Source organism: Manacus vitellinus, unplaced genomic scaffold (assembly GCF_001715985.3).
Source record: "Manacus vitellinus isolate BGI_N305 unplaced genomic scaffold, ASM171598v3 scaffold_96_pilon, whole genome shotgun sequence".
Taxonomy (NCBI): domain Eukaryota; kingdom Metazoa; phylum Chordata; class Aves; order Passeriformes; family Pipridae; genus Manacus; species Manacus vitellinus.
The window spans coordinates 200,067-217,152 of record NW_021940901.1 but is presented as its reverse complement, the minus strand read 5'-3'; the positions used below and the strand labels follow the sequence as shown (position 1 = coordinate 217,152).

General features: G+C 41.2%; 1 protein-coding gene across 5 annotated transcripts in view; it reads left to right on the top strand.

Moving 5' to 3' along the window:
• FBXL7 (F-box and leucine rich repeat protein 7) overlaps window positions 1–10,962 on the top strand; it is a 310,120-nt gene extending 299,158 nt beyond the window's left edge. For all 5 annotated transcript variants that reach the window (XM_029965290.1, XM_029965291.1, XM_008922689.2 and 2 more), the window contains 2 exons: window positions 2,709–3,320; window positions 7,896–10,962. In XM_029965290.1, the coding sequence (XP_029821150.1) occupies window positions 2,709–3,320; window positions 7,896–8,632 (1,349 nt within the window). In that variant the 3' untranslated portion in view covers window positions 8,633–10,962. The remainder of the gene's footprint in view (window positions 1–2,708; window positions 3,321–7,895) is intronic.
• The last annotated feature ends 6,124 nt before the right edge of the window (window positions 10,963–17,086 follow it).

Here is a 17,086-nt window from a genome sequence, read left to right as displayed (position 1 = left end):
AGTGATGAAGGAATGCCACTTCTGATCCAGAAGGAGTGGAGATTAGCCGTATTAGCTTGGTGTGTTGCTCACCTAGGGAAGTGGGGAGAATCATAGAGTATTAAATGCTTTTTTATGCTTAGGTAGAAATGAAGACTAGGGAAAACTGTAACCTTGCAGAAATTCTTAGGTGTTTTCAACAGTAACTGATTAAAAACGTATGTTTTCAAAATATACTGGATCTTACAGAAGGTAATTGCTCCCACAGTAGTAAAAATTGTTTATAGCAGACGTTAAAAATTTAAACTTTTTGCTTTTGATTTTAGTTCTGGCTTTTTTGTGGAATAGAAACAATGTTCTGTGTTTTTATTTATATAATTTTGTCTTCCTTTTGTGCTTGTTTGTTTAAAAAAATCAAACAACCATCAACCAACCAAAGAGCCCAAAGCTAAAAGAGAGGGATTGACAATATCAAATATATGTAATAGCAGAAGATACATCCAGCACTTGAAAAAAAGTGTGTATTCTTCTATTTTAGAAACATTTTTGTCTTAAAACCTCAAGAAAAGGGCAAAAAGTAAAGGCTCCAAGTCTGCCACATCTGCACATTTAACTTCAGGCACTTTCACTGGTTTGATGGTAGTGTGAGGGAGGTCAAACATATGGTAAGTCCTTGTGAAAATTTATCTTGGGGACTGTTGCCTAAGTGGTCTGTGGAATCGGTGCTTGTCTGCAGGAACCTGGCTGCTGCTGATGTTTTGGGTTTTTTCTCTCCAGCTGTAAATCTCATTTTTAAAATACCAGCATATACCAGACGCTTTCCAAATAACACTCCTCGATGCAATTATTTGCAATAGCTGCCAGGGGGGTATTAGGAGATCTCAGAGGGAGTAGAGTGTCTGCAAAATGCACTCTGCATGAAGATACAGTTCTTGCTCCTAAATACACAAATCCCTCTGTTAGGTCCACGTAGCCATAACGCAGGCTCAGAAGCCTTGGAGAAAATGTTTTCTCCTGTCACTTGCTGAAACAATGAGTTTCTAAGTAAAACAAGATGCAGAAGAGGAAGAGGGAAGGAGCTGGGTAGCATAAGCTTTTCCTCCATAGTGTGAGGCGATGATTTTGATTGCAACTCATCTAGGTGATCTTGAGCAAGCTGCTGGACATTGTGTCTTGCATTCTTCAGGTAAGTAGTTGTGTCTCTTTCCTGCAGACACACTGAAAATGCAGGCCTGTGGTTGCTACTGTTGTAGCTAGTGAGATCAGAGCAGGCCTGTGCTGGACTAAGTAAAAGCTTAGTTTATGTGTAATGATCAAATTCATCTAAAATGGACTTAATTTTAAAACTCTGCCTAAATGCAGGTTTGGGCAGGTTTGTTGAATGCATTTCTGGGGTGCATGTTGCTTAGCCCTTGTCTGTGCTGTTAGTCACAGAGCTGCAAAGTCAGTGTTACTTAAGTACATGCCTTTGTATACTTCCCTGAAATGCCTGAACACTGATGTGAGAGAAGGAGATGTGACGTGGAGAAAAGCTTGGTGCTCTAAAACCACCATTCTTACCCTATTAAGTGAAATTTGTTATTCTGGTGGTCACTAAATTATGGTTCCTGTATTCATTTCTGGGTGGTGCTTTCCTTTATAAAGAATTTTGTTGAGATCTGAGAAGTCAGAGATGGAAGGAGTGTGCTCAGCAGCAGCATTTGTCTGTTACACTGCTTTTATCTTGTGTAGTGTATTGCTAAAATAACTGAGTCTCTAAATGTATTGCCCATGATATTTGCTTGACTATCAAAATGATATCGTAGTTGTCTTCTAATCTTTTACCTGGTTTGCTTGGAGAATTGGGAGCAGGAGTGGAAATGACTTGTAGGCAGCAATATCAGCACAAAAGGAAAACAGTTGAAATAATCTTACAGCAAAGGTAACCTTAGTAGCAGAGGATCTTGATTTTTGTGCCTGATTTTTCACAGTAGAGTGAAATGAAGAAAGTAAAGAAGTAGCAAATTGTTCCGGGAAGGGGAATTGGATTGACTGCTTTTAGTGTGACAATTAGCCCTAGCAGTAAGTGTGTGTAAATGTGCAGCAGCAGCTCGCTGACAAGTTTCCAGACATGCTGTTCCTTTATAAATTAATTTTCTGGGCTTGTTTTTTCCAACTGAAGTTCACTTTAGTCCATTGGAAAAGGAGTGCTTTCTGTGTGCACATTAAGAAGAACTAATCACTGGGCTCTTGGTTAAACTGCTAAGTTCCAGTTTGCATGAACTTCTTTAATAACACGATAAAAATAAGTATATGGAGTTGTGCTCTCTCATCTGCCCAGGTGTGGTGAAGGAAGCAGCATTTGCCTTGTGAGCTCTTCTTTGGGCTCCTGCTGAATGGCTGAAGGAGCTGAGGCAAAGGACCACAGTGTTCTGCTCCTAACAGCTCACAGCTGTGCTAAGGTTATGGGCAGTTATTCTCTGTCAAAAAAAACCTGTGATTCAGATGTACTCTGCACTTCCATTGCCATCTCCTCTTCATTACAGGGCTCAGAACTGCAGACCCTCCTTTGCTCACATGGCTTTTGAAATATATATTTCCTCACTCTTACTGGTAAAAATGACTGCTTAACCCTCAACAAATGCTGAAGTCCACCATACTCCAATAGCAAATGGGCTGGTGGGGTGCTGTGCTGTGCAGAGCTCTGCATCTGTCCACCACTTACTGAAACTATGTGTTCATTCTTCCAGATTCCGACCTGAGCATGCGGACACTCAGTACACCCAGTCCAGCATTAATATTTCCACCAAATTCCCCTGGTTTCCAAAATGGCAGAGGTTCGTCTACATCTTCGTCCTCAGTCACTGGGGAAACTGTTGCCATGGTCCACTCACCACCTCCAACCCGCCTCACGCATCCTCTCATCCGGCTGGCATCCAAGCACCAGAAGGAACAGGCCAACATAGACCGGCTGCCCGACCACTCCATGATCCAGATATTCTCCTTCCTGCCCACCAACCAGCTGTGCCGCTGTGCCCGTGTGTGCCGCCGCTGGTACAACCTTGCCTGGGACCCGCGGCTTTGGAGGACTATTCGCCTCACTGGCGAGACAATCAACGTAGACAGGGCTCTTAAAGTGCTGACCCGGAGGCTTTGTCAGGATACTCCCAACGTATGTCTCATGTTGGAGACGGTAATTGTTAGTGGCTGCAGGCGGCTCACAGACAGAGGACTCTACACCATTGCCCAGTGCTGTCCAGAACTGAGGAGGCTGGAGGTGTCTGGATGTTACAACATCTCCAATGAGGCAGTCTTTGATGTCGTGTCACTGTGCCCAAACCTGGAACACCTTGATGTGTCAGGTAACAGGAAATGTTTCAGTACAGATGCTTATAACTCTGAAAGCATCATGCTTGCCAAACCCCACATTTTCCCAAACTGCACATTTTCCCTTTCCCTGTTGTCTTTCCAAGTAGAAATGCCAGTTTCCCAACACAGTGCCTGTGAGACAGGCACCACTAGAATCTCAGTGCCCATAATGCCAGCAGTGCCTCTGCAGTGGCCAGGCTTCCTCCAAAGGTGGCGAAATAATAGACAAGGCCTGTTCAAATAGCACACTTGCTTTTCATAGATTTTTGCACAAAGCAGCTGTACAAGGGCTGATGTTGCAGTCAGTGCTACATCATGTGGTGAAAGCTAGTTACTTCAGCAAAATTTGTTTTATCTTTCACACACACACACATATATATATAATTTATATTTAGGTTATATATTTGTAATGTATATATCTGTAATCTTATAAGTGAATGGAGGAGAAGCTCAGAGTAAGTTCTAGGCTTTTTTTCTGGGTATTAATATTTGTTGTCATCTCTAATTCATCTTCAAGGTTCCCTTATTTCCATTGCTATTTTAACAAGACTTAGATAGCTTGGACTTTTTTTCTTTCTTTTTTTTTTTCTTTTAAGAAAAAGCTGCAGTTGCAGTTGTTTAGATCAGCAGAAATGTTTTAGACAATTTTCCTCAGACCTGCTCTGGGGAAACAAAATGTTTTTTTCCTAAGGTCAACTGCACAGAATTTCATCTCTGCAGATAGGTTGGCACTTAATGGAAAGGATGTAGTCAAGCAGAGAACTGAAGTAAATTTGCCGTTCAACATTTATTTTATGATCTTATTTGTTATCAATCTAGTGCCATTATTAATCATCCAAAACAGATTTGCCATTGCAGAGGTACCAGTGACAATAAGCAGGATGAAGTGGGGATAGGAAGCAATGCTATTGAGTCATTGGTACCCAGATAAACTGATTTTTCCAAGGCTACCTATCTGGTGTACACTGATTTGCTTTCTTTTCTCTGCCCTTTTTTTTTAAGCTACTTTATCCAACTCTCTCACCTCATTCCTAGGATGGCAGAATCTCATGAAAGGCATCAAAACAAAGAGCAGCAAATGAGAATTATTCACTTTTTGTGATTGCTCTCTGAAACCACCAGGTGATAAGGAGTGTCTGTGGGACTCACAGGAGTCCTGTCCCATGGAGTCCGTTTGCAATGACCTTGCATATGAATTAACTTATTGTTGGTACATACTGATACTACATATTAGTTCTGGATCGCTAACCACACATTCAGGTTGAAGCATCTCCAACACCAGGAGAAAATGTATGTACCAGTGTGATTTAGACCTAAAGCTTTGAAGCTCACACTCTGAGTGCACCTAGGAGCTTGTAGGTGGCTGAAAATGCTTTGGTCCAGAGCTCTCTTTTCAAAAGCAGGGAAAAGGAAAAGATGATAACAGGTCTTGAAATAGGTTCTTTTGGGATTTATCTGCATCTGTGGTTTTACCAAGCCTGTTACTTTCGGACCTAGAAGGTGGTGTCTGTCCCTAAGAGCTCATCAGTTTGGTACAAAGTGTGTAGAGGGCAAATAAAATACCTGTCTTCCTTGAATTTTGTCTCATCGATGGGATAGGAAAGTAATTTTAATCTCACTTTTATCTAAATTGTTCTTTCTATTTGGAGCATGTGAAGGAAAAAATCTGGGGTTTGAACATGCTCAGAAGCTGGGGTGTTTGGGTTCAGATATAGCTTTTGCTGCATGCACCTGCATATGAATTGAGGATAATTGATCTCTGGGCTCTTGTATTGAGTCCACTTTTTTCATTACAATGTGCGTAGTTTTGGAGGATGTTTTGGAAGCAGGATTCTGTTTTCCCCTCCTTCTGTCTGTAGTTGTGAGGACAAGGCTTGCACCTATATGCTCAAGCAATTCTGAGGACTGAAGTGGTTCACCAGTTTGGTTCCATACTGAACAAGAGAAGTTGGGTACGTGTGCTGGGGGTGACTCTAGTTCCTAGTTAATTAAATCCCAGTTAACAGTTGTACATCTAGCTGAATCCCTTTCCCCCTTGGATGGCTACTTGGCAGTAAAAATGCATCAAAATCTTTACTGTCAGAACCAGATGTTCGTATTAACTTTAAGAGCTTTACACAATGTAAGTTCTGTCACTCTCAGCAGTCACTTTGTGGGCAGGTCTGAGATATCTCTAGAAGTTGGTTGAGCTTGACTGCAAGTTATTATCTAACACACTAGCCAACATTTTTTTCAGTCTGTTTGGAAGTTTCTTCTCCCTTTTAAAAATCAGTTATACTTACTTTATGGAAAATCCTGTTACAAGAGCTTTGGTTTTACATTTTGTATTATTTAGGACAGAAAAATTGTTGTGGACCCAGGAACCTGTCATTTTGCCTAAAAATCGGGCTGTTCTGTATCAGCATGGACTCTTTTTCTGGTTAAACCATTTTGAATATCCTTCCCATTAAATATTTTACAGTGTAGCCAAAGTAACTAGACAAGGCAATGCTGAGCTTTTCAAAACAGTGATCACACGGTGATGTATTTGACTCCAGCCCTGCTGTGAGACTTCTGACCCATTCACTTTCTAATTACGGTCATTAAAGCTTCTTGGATTCTCCGCAGACAGAACATTCTCCTTGGCCTCGTGGACCCATCATTCTCACTTAGCCAAATTTTAAATTTGAATTCTGGTCAGAATATAAAATATCCAGACTGACTCCTTAATCCAGCAACCTCCTTGACCAAATGCAATAGCTAGAACTACGTCAGGTTCAGCAGAGCCCTGCCTATGTGCCAGCTTCTTCTGTGGAAAAGACTCAAGGATGGGGACTCCTGTAGTGTATTTTGTATCACCTGCTCCAAAGAATATAGTAGGGGTGAAATTTTCACACCATTAGTATTGTAGTGCTTCCCTTTAGAAAAATCACTTTGCTTTACTGAGCATGTATGTAGTACTTATCTGAGGACAAAACTATTTCCAGAGATTGCACCATAGCATTCAGTTTTAAGATATTTGTTGAACAGTGTTTTGCTTCAAAGTTTTGCTTCTACATGAGCTGTGGACAATTTGCCCATTTCATTGTGTGAGGCCTAAGGTAAAATTTGCCTCTGTTCAACTAGATTTGAAGCCTAAATTAAAGGTCCAGCACAAATTCAAATGATGAATGTAGAAATCTAATTGCAGGTGGCAAACTGTTTCAAGTCCATATCCCATGCTTCTCACAGCATTTTTGTGAGTCTGCAGGGTTATCTCAAGGGATTTTTTTTTTTCCTTTTTAAGAACTGAAGCATATTCATACCTTCTACTAAGCCTCTGAATGAGAACCTGTTGTATCAATTGGTATAAGTTTGAATCATTTAAGTTTTTGGGGTTGTCTCCATACACTGCTCTTTACTTCTACACTACAGGATTTGTGCAGGATTTCTGATACATGGAGTTCTACAGTCATCAGTTTTTATGTGTCACTTCAAACTGGTTGGCCAGTGTTTCAGCAATACAGAAAACATCCTTTTTCTTTTTTTCTCTACCTGAGAGCACCTCTTTAGGCATAAATGACAGAATTTTTCTGAGTAGACATTTATGGCTAAAACTGTTGGGCCTTGGTCAGTAATGGGTAGAACCTCCCTTCTTTCTTGCAGCCGTTCCTAACTATGCTAATGCAGTGTGCCCAGCTGAACTTGGCACAGCTAAAAATTTCCCTCAGGATCCCGAGACTGCCAGTTTGCATTGCAGCAGAAACCGCACTTTCCAAAAAAAGCTTTTGCTCACCACCATGTATGGAGTGGAGGTTAAAAATGGGGAAAGTCTGTGAGCGTGTTTTTCCCTTTCATCTAGCTCTTTGGCTTTCCCGGCAAGGTCTGGTGTTTCTCCTCTGGTCTAGTTAACTCCATGGCCAGACTTTCTCACTTGACACACCCCTTTTCTGCATCTGTCCATATCCTCCCATGACCTTACCAGTCTGTTGGCTCCTGCCAAATGTCCCCATTCTCCTTAGATTATCTGAGTCTCCACCCTTCTGCAAGCACATAATCCTGCCATAGTTTTGTATCCTTCCAACGTTGCAGGGCTGGATTCACATCTGTTCTCCAAATGCTTCTGGGAGGGTGGGCGGGGTTGTCTTTTTTATAATGAGGTTGGATGGTGAAAGAGCCACAGATGTTGGTTTGCAAACTCATCCAATCAGCAATGAGACAGACTCTGATCAAAAAACTGCATTGGTCGTCATGTAGTATCATTTTCTCTAATTATCACTGGGTCTGTATTGCAGTAACACATCACAGTCTGTCTGTAGATAAACATAGGACCAGTATTTTACATTTGGGATAGGGACAAAATCAGTCCGTTTCTTTCCTAGTGCTCAAAATCTCAGAGTAACCTCACTGACTCCAGTGAAGTTTATTCTTTCCTGTGGTGTGGGGACTCATCACAGCAAATCCAGACTAGTCAGTCAGGATGATTCTGCTCTTGCAGGATGAAGGTACCTTCATCACAATCCAGCACACCATTTCACACCCAGCTTTCTGGCCTCGCTGCATGATTTGGTTTTACTGTTTCCTTAAACTCTCTGTGTTTTTCCACTTAGGTTGTTCCAAAGTAACATGCATCAGTTTGACGCGTGAAGCCTCCATCAAGCTGTCTCCCTTACACGGGAAACAAATCTCTATTCGCTACTTGGACATGACAGACTGCTTTGTCCTGGAGGACGAAGGACTGCACACCATTGCCGCCCACTGCACTCAGCTGACCCACCTGTACCTGCGCCGCTGCGTCCGCATCACCGACGAGGGTCTCCGTTACCTGATGATTTACTGCACGTCCATTAAGGAACTGAGCGTGAGCGACTGTCGCTTCGTCAGTGACTTCGGCATGCGGGAGATTGCCAAGCTGGAGTCACGTCTCCGATACCTTAGCATCGCTCACTGCGGCCGGATCACGGACGTGGGCATCCGTTACATAGCCAAATACTGCAGCAAGCTGCGCTACCTCAACGCGCGGGGCTGCGAGGGCATCACGGACCACGGCGTGGAGTACCTCGCCAAAAATTGCACAAAACTCAAATCGCTAGATATTGGCAAGTGCCCTCTGGTCTCAGACACCGGCCTGGAGTTTCTAGCCCTCAACTGCTTCAACCTGAAGCGCCTGAGCCTGAAATCTTGTGAGAGCATCACTGGGCAGGGCCTGCAGATTGTAGCTGCCAACTGTTTTGACCTGCAGATGTTGAATGTGCAGGACTGCGATGTCTCTGTTGATGCTCTGCGATTTGTTAAACGACATTGCAAGCGCTGTATTATAGAGCACACCAACCCTGCTTTCTTCTGAAAGGACACCCCACACCTGTCATTACAATGCAGTATTAAAAACACTGATGTAGAAACACACGCTCCCATATTCATTAATGCTGTCTTTTCTGTCGCTCACAGGAGTCAGCTTTTCTTGTACATTGTGAGTGAGGAGGGTTTCTAGAGGACTATTTTGTTTGCTTTTTATATGATCACTTTTTAAGGTGCCGTGGGTCTCTGTGGAGAGGCTGCCTTAATGCAAAAGCAAAGAGTGCTCAGCATCCCCACTGGAGTGCCATTTCCATAAGAGCCATGATCTTGTCCCAGGCTACAGTAGCTGCCTCCAAAGGAAATAGCACATAATCCCTCCTTTGGAAATGCTACTAAGCTGTGTCAAATACATCTGAATTCCAGCTGTTCTCGTGAAGCTGACTATGCAATATGTGTCTGTGTTCCCCAACTTTTTCCAATATGGCTGATAAAGCATCCTCTTCTCTCCACGTAGTTTCCTTTTGGTAGTCATCCATTGTAATCCCTCAGGAAATACTAGGTAATGTTCTTAAACATACTCAACTGAGGCAGAATAAGACCTGCTGGCCATTGCTGAGCACTTCTACTGAGTGAATCTAGAGATTGTGCCCATGCATGGATTCTCTTGGAAAGTCACTTGTGTATCATCGCTACTTGCCTTCATTTCTAAATTTGCCCTCTCCTGCATGTGTAGTACAACCCCCTGGTAGTAGATAGGGATTTCTGGCTCTGATAAGCAATGACATATTCACCTGAGTGAAGGAGAACAAGCGGGATATTGGTGGCCTGGCAAAAGGAAAAGCCAGCAACCTAGCCTGAGAAGCTGCTGTAATTCTGCAACAATCTGAGATAGCACTGTAGGACACTGGGGAGAGTCTGAGGCATTGTGGAGTAGCTTGCTTAGGGCAGTCCCAATCACTGTGCTGTGTGATTGTCACCAGAAAGTCTGTCTTTGTTCCTTCACTGTATCTTTTCAGCAGCTGTGGCACCACTGCAGTTGATGCTCCCTGAGTAAACCAGGCACGTCCATTAAGGCAAAGTCAGTATGTGCCTTATTACACTTAGAAACCAGACCCTTTTCTGTGACCTTCTAGTTCAAAGGATAGATGGCTGATCTCAAAACTTCTAAGACATTAGCCTAATGTTAGATAATACCCCTGGGGACAGAGGGGCTTCCAGTGTTATTCAGATTAGATTTAGATTTTTTCAAACTTTGTGTGTGTTCCCTTAGGCTGGAGATACAGTTGCTGTTCAACAAATAATTAAACACCAGCATTGCCCTGTGACCCTGTGAGCTCCTAGTACTCTTCATGGTTGCTCTTGCTCTTGCATGAGCAGGAGTGTTTTGAAAGTCCCCCATCTCATTGCCTCCTTCCCCAGAGTGTGTGGTCGATTCATGGTTACTTTCTTCACAGTTTTCTGGCAGCTGTTTCTCTGCATTTTCATGTGTAATGCTCAGATCTGAAAGCCAGACACGCGAGGCGTGATGATATTTTCAGGCAGGCCCCTTGTGCCTGACTGACAGGTGAATTCATACATTCAGCTCTAACACTGTGTCTCATAAGAAGGGAAGCACTGTGTCTGGTTTTCCTAAGCAGTAGTTCCATCAACTCCAGACAGCACTAATAAAATCATTGGTATGAAGTGAAAATCAATATGCTTGAGAAAAATACATAACCGGTGAGGAAATACTTATAGCAATGCTCTCTCAAATTGCAAAAAAAAAAACCAAAATGCAATGGTTTGAACATGTACCTGCAGAGGGCACTTATCCTACTGCTGCAAAAATTCCTGTAACTTATGTATATTCCTCCAATTTTGAGTTTCTTAATATAGAGGATGTCATCAGCTCTGAATTATAAATCAAATTGTACTAAAGCAAAGAGGGACACAGAAAATGAATTTGCCATTCTAGTGTTACTGGTCAGTGACTAATAGGGGGTGATACCATCTCTTAGACAGTTAATTTCACTTTGGTTTTCCTTTCCATATTTTTAAAATAAGAGATTCTTCTCCAGCAAGTAATACAGTATATTTTATTTGAGCCAGCTATACTATTTGTTTATCCTTTATCTAAAAATGGCCTCGAGGAATTTAAATATTGAGCCCATTCCTGAGGATGGTGGGATTTTGAGCCATTTGCACTCATGAAATATAAGGCCTCACTAGTAACATTTAATTGTTTATTAAAAAAAAAAAGGCTACTTTTCTGGCTATGTTAAATTGAGTGAATAGTGCTACATGGTTTTTAAATTTCTAATGTTTAAATTGGCCTGTACTGTACAAATCTCACTATAAAGCCTTAATTTGCTACCAAGAAATAAAGCAATATATTGGTAACTGATGAGCATGCATCGTTATTTGCACTAATTTAGTAACTGCTGCTGAAAAAGAAAATACTAAATAATTGTAAAACTTTCCTTGAAAGGTAGGTGGGTGAATGAGCACATCAGCCCAACAGGTAGGTGGATGACTACATTAGAAAAGGAAAAAAATGTTTGTTATAGATTATGACCTTGCTTATCTCTCTCTTTAAAATTTGATTTTCCTCATATGGTTCTTCTTGACCCTGAAACATAATCAGAAACTGCAAGTGTTAATAAAAGCAAAAACAGTATATAAAAAGCACATGTACAAAAATTTCAGGAGGACCTCTGCATTGGTTTAAAGGCAAGTTAACATATTTGATGTAAAAAGTAAAAGGGAATGAGTGATGGGGTAGAGCACTTACTGGTACAGTGTTGCCTTTTGAATGTTCTAAAAAATCTACTCTGGGGGCACTGGTGGAAAATGAATAAAGGTAATTTTTCTTAGCCAAACTTTAAGTACATAGTCTTATATGATCTGAATTGGCACCCTGAGGCTGCTATTATTTCAAGAAAATTTGAATTTAACTTATTGATACAGCTTGCCTGTTTTGACTTTTAACCTTTTTCCTATGTCTACTTGCAAGATGAGAGGACCAGAAAAGAAACTGAAGTAGTGGATGTGGAGCTGAGTTTGCTGGAAAGGTTGCAACATGTAACTGATGGGTCTTCTAGTTTAGAGTTGGCAAAGCCCATAAATTTCCTGAGCAAAAACATAGGTGATTCTTGAACCATAAAATTCGGGCAGAGGCACTGAGGCTTCTGCTCTGCAATAGCATGTGGTGATCTAATCAAAGAAAAGCAGTGATGAATCACATCAGTCATACTGCCATGTTGTTTGTGTCTTCGGAATAATTTGTAGAGAGAGGTCTCTCAGAAAAGGCACATCTAAACTACCATGCACTCTGATTATAGCCAAAGCTCTGTATCTGGGTGTTCATCCTTCCCTTGGCTTTTTTAAAAAGTGGAACTGTATTTTCCCCATTAGCAGCATGAGATTGATGTGAAGTGCAACACTTTTGCCTCTTTGAGCTGTGCTCATATGGCTTCTTACAAAATGCAAACCAGCTTCTGTTGGATGTCTTGGACTCAGAACCGTGGTCCAGACGGAAACCTTCAGTAGTGGCTTATGTGGTTTCTCAAAACTTATGGACTTTGAACTGAAAAATTAAAAAGCTAGTAAAATACCTAATTTTAGCCCTAGGCTTGAAGCAGGTCCAAGCTTTTATTAAAAAGAAACACAGTGATCATTTGGACTGCAGGCTGGCTGCCCCTCAGCTGCCAGTGTTGGTTTAGAGGGGAAAAGTTCTCTGATGGAGTTGGTGCATGGCTCCTCTTCCCTCAGCATTCCCTAGGAAAGTAACCTGCCCTCCGTTTTTTACGATTTTGTCAGTTTAGCTATTCATGCTGAAACTTCCCATGCTGGGCTTTGAAAATGTTAGTTGAAATGGTTCATCTGGTTCTGTAAATAAAGCTGGAGGAAATGTCATTTTGCTCATGTTAAACTCCAGGTGACCTTTCCTTTGAAAACGGTCCATTGCTCTTCATCTCCTCTAAGGCCTTCAGAGTGAAAGCGTGAGCCTTGCCAGGAGGTCAGCTTTAGGACAAGGATGTGTCTTACTGATCTCCCAGTAAATTTCACCCAAATTTAGCTATATTTCATGTCTTTGAATATCTCCAAGTCTGTGACCAAGGAGAAAAGGACATGCTCTGGTCTTCTGGAGCTTGTAGTCTGGAAAAACTGAGATTTGGCAAAGCTAAAATCTGTTTATCTCTCTGGCAGTGTGAAGGAGGAAATGACCTGAATTATATGGAAGCTGCCTGGAAAGTCAGGGCAGGGTTGAAAGATGGAGTTTTGAAAACTGGAACAAGAAGGATGAAGGAGATTTCCTGGGCAAGGGGGACTCAGACTGAGATGATAAAAGATTGAATGATTTTCAGCAAAGACACTGGTTAAAAGAGATGGGTTTATATGACATGTTGAGCAGGGAGAGTTGGGCCAGAGGAAGTGTAAATATTGAAGAACGAAGCTTGCGGTAGGAACAGAAACATGAAGGAAATTAACTGAACATCGTGTAAATACAGTACAGTTCCTTGGTGCAGTCTCTGAGAAAGGCTGACAAACTGTTTCAGTGAGAGTGCCTAAACTTTGAAACAGCCTTCCAAAAATGAAATAGTAATTTTGCATCTAACGCATCCAATATCTACCTTTTTTTATATATATATGTATTTTGAGAAGCCAGAAAATCTTCACAGGCAGAACTTTTGCCTTTGCCACCAAGTGTATGTGGAGGTCTGAGAGATTGTCAACCTCAGTGTCTTGTTCCAGCCTTCACACCTTTGTGTGAGGTAAGCTACTGAGAAGAACAAGGCGAGATAGGTTTGAAACACCGATTCTTCTTTGACATTGTATTTCAGCAACACCAGCTGCTTGGCTTTGCTAAGATACAGGCATCAGTGTGGAGCCAAATTCATGCCATTTTGGTGACTGCTAGAGGGCATAATAATTGTAGATTCAAGTTACTGCCAGACAGTAGACATCAGAATTCAAACTTAGCTTAACAAAAATACATTTAACTGAACAGCATTACTGCATGCTATTAAACAGATTAAATCAGTTTTCTCTCTAAAATAGCTGAGGGACATTTATGTTCATGCACCCCTGCTGTACAGATTCAGAGCAGGTTTTTCCTCTATTTTTGCTTCTTTGAAAACTGAATAAAAACATCAGGTCATTTTTCCCTTTCCTCTGGATGATCATAGAGGCGCGACTGAGATTTAAACTAGTTCATAGAAATCTTTTCAAAGTAGGCTCTGCTAATACAAATTTAAAAAATATTATGAGTGCAACAATCCAGTTTGCCACAGATATGTCAAATTAAGCCAATATAACAGGCACCAGAGAAAGAACCAGAGGAACCAGAAGGAGGGATCTTTTAAAACAAATGCTGCCCCCCCCCAAGCTTTTATAAATGACCCTGATACTTTTAATGCAGAACAGAAATCTTAGCCATTCTTTCTAGCACTAAAGCTACTGTGTTCTTTGGGTTAGAATAGATTAGTTTTCCTTTGTTTTTTAAAGAAACACTGCATGCTGTATCCTCTCATAAATGGTAGAGATGGAAAAAGTCATCTTTTAAAGAGAAGAGAGAATGCAAAGAGGGACTTGTGCCAAAAGGAATGAATATTTTTAACAGTTTCATGTTGCATTGTCTGTCTTTGATGACTCTTAAAATATTTTTTTAAAATCAAGTAAATGGCCATTCTTGAGAAGTTTCTGTTACTTCTTGAATATGCTCTATTCACACTATTGCCTCCGCAGACAGACATCAAAGCTGCAGAAAAACTGAATTTCTAGCTAGAAAAAATAAGTGTAGCTAATGTATTGGTTATAATTTAATTTAATTTAAGCCTTATCAAGTGTTTTCCCATCTTAATCACTTGTCATATAAAGGATATATCCTAAACCATTATCAGGACAACTGAAAAAAATTTTCTATATGCTTATTAAGAACAAATTATATTTTTCTGACACTCCAGTTTTGCTCTAGTTTTCCCTGGCCTATTATATACTGTGTAAATACTTTCAAGAATAAGACTTATTTCTGGACTTGAATTACACTCTATTTGATTACTTTATGGTCATGTATCTCATGTGGTATTCCGGTTGTCGATGTGACTTTTGTGACATGACACTGCAGAGTGGTTACCTGTGTTTCAGCATGGAAATAGAATTGCCTAACACATAATGTTTGTGACACGTAACAGTTGTCAGAGACTGGATTTCATGGATGAGTGGCTGCTGTGGGTCTTTTGTGGTACTTTTGTAGTGATTTATTCCTTAACTGCATGTATCATCATCTGTTTTCTTTAGTATCAGTTACAGGAACAAACTCTTAACTACTGTGTTGGGGAAGGGACTCCTCAGAAGCAGAAAAGGGAGCTGTGACAGGGCAGAGGTGACTATGTCCTGATAAGCTGAGGGGAGGTTGTTTGAAGATGCAACACAGGTATGTCTTAAGAGAGACTCCAGGCTCTTCAGCCTGTTCTTGTAAAATGAGAAGGGGAGGGTGGGTTTTTTGTTGGTTTGGGTTTTTTTAAGTAATAGTGTTTTAGAGTTGCTTTGTATTTACTGTCTATAGGGGAACCTCATTCAAAAACACTGAGACTGGCTTATCTTCAGATCAGAGGTGTGTCTGATTTCTGAACATTGGTCTATTTTTTGTAAGATAAATCAATGGAGACACAAGACAGCCTTGCAGCCTGAACTTTGAAAGTTCATAAACTTCTGGCAGGTTAAATTTGAAAGCATGATAAAGCAACCTTCCTTTCTCCTGCCAAAAAAAAAAAAAAAAAAAAAGGAAAGGGAAAATTAAAAAGGTAAGGGAAAATTGCATCAAAATGCCCAATAAAGAGAGTAAAGGAATTCAGGACTGAAAACTGAACTGCAAGTGGTAATGTGTAATCTCTTGCTTAAAAGATACGTTTTGCCATGGGAGTAAAATGTGCTTCTGTGAAGCTGGAGGGTAAATTGAAAGTTACCATAAAAATTACCTGTAGTGAGAACATGTATAAATGTGGCTGTAGGGAAGAATCAGCACAGTTTTTCTACAAGAAATCCAAAGGGTCAGTAAATACCTGGAGGGACCTGTCAGGCTGGAGTGCTGAGGACACTGGAAAAAGCTTGAGAATGGCTTCTGTGTCTGGCATCACTGAGTGGCCTAGGATGCTTCATCTGGAAAAGAGTTAACTAAGGTGAGATATGACACATATGACAAAGGTCATGTAATCATAGATGGCTTAATGGATGAAGGTACTGAATGTTTACCGTGACTAATAATTTAAAAAGAATAAAAAAAGGTTGGGGGCATCAAGTGAAACCAGTAGGTAACAGATCCATAGCAAATTAAAGTAGTTTTTTGTTTGCAATGTGTTAAAGCCTTGGACCCTTGCCCCAGTATGTTGTGGATGCTAGATGTTCCCATCATTTAAGAAAAGACTGGACTAGGTTGTGGAGGAAAAGTCTGTGTGCAGCTATTAAATACAACAGACAAACTGTGGCTCAGGAAATGCCTGAGGCGCCAAGTGTTGGAGCCTGGCAGGCTATGCTGGGAAAATACACTTGTGCTTCTCTAGGCATCTGGTTTTGGCTACAGCCAGACAGACTGTTCAGCTACATGGACCTTTGGAGCTGTTGTCATGTTTTGATGTTTGTCTCAACAGGTCCCTGACACGGAGCACATGTTCATTTCTTGCTTGCAATGCCATTATTCTGAGTTACTCGAGGTTGTCCAACTCAGATGTTTTCAGCACCCTCTTTTCTGAAATCCTTATGCTTCAGAGTGGAAAATCCAATCTAGTCAGGAGCTAACATCCTCATCATTTCACTGTCACGGGGATAGGCACTTGAAAATTTGCTGGGGGCTTGGTACCCTGCATATTTAGGCCCTATTGCTGCAGGCTGCAGCAAAAGTATATCTGTATTTGGAAGAGAGAACAGAGGAAGGAGAGAATTTTGTGCTCCTTCAAACTCCTGCAAGTTGGGAAGCTGGTCGCTTGACACACTCCTTTTCCAGGTCTCTCTCACTCCTCCCATCTACAGGGAGAATTTTGGAAATCAAGAAACCTCTTGATTTCTGTTAGACAACTGTGCTACATCTTTGTAACCGACCAGAATTTGCCTGGAGACTCTGGTCAGTCAAAGAAGTTTAAGCATCTCTGCTTCCCTTTATTAATTTTTAACAAGGCCTACCAGGTGTCAGACGCAAGCAGCTGTGTAAGGGCAGTTGACTGCTCAGTCAGGTTAAACAACTGGCTGAGATGCTTGGCATCAAAATTAAATTTCCTTTAGATGCCTGGAAGGCAGGGCACCACCAGTGAATATAGACCTGATAGAAACAAAACCATCACCAAGTGCCAGTTCATATGCGATTTTCAGAATCATCTGGAGGAGGCAGAAATGCTGTCCAAATCAGCAGTGCAAAGTCCCTTCTCTTCTTCTTCAAACCCTTTGCCTGCTTCTGGCCCTGGGCCCACACAAATACCCGAACACAGCGAGGAATATAAATTTTCAAGGGTCTCAGCTTTCATAATATGAC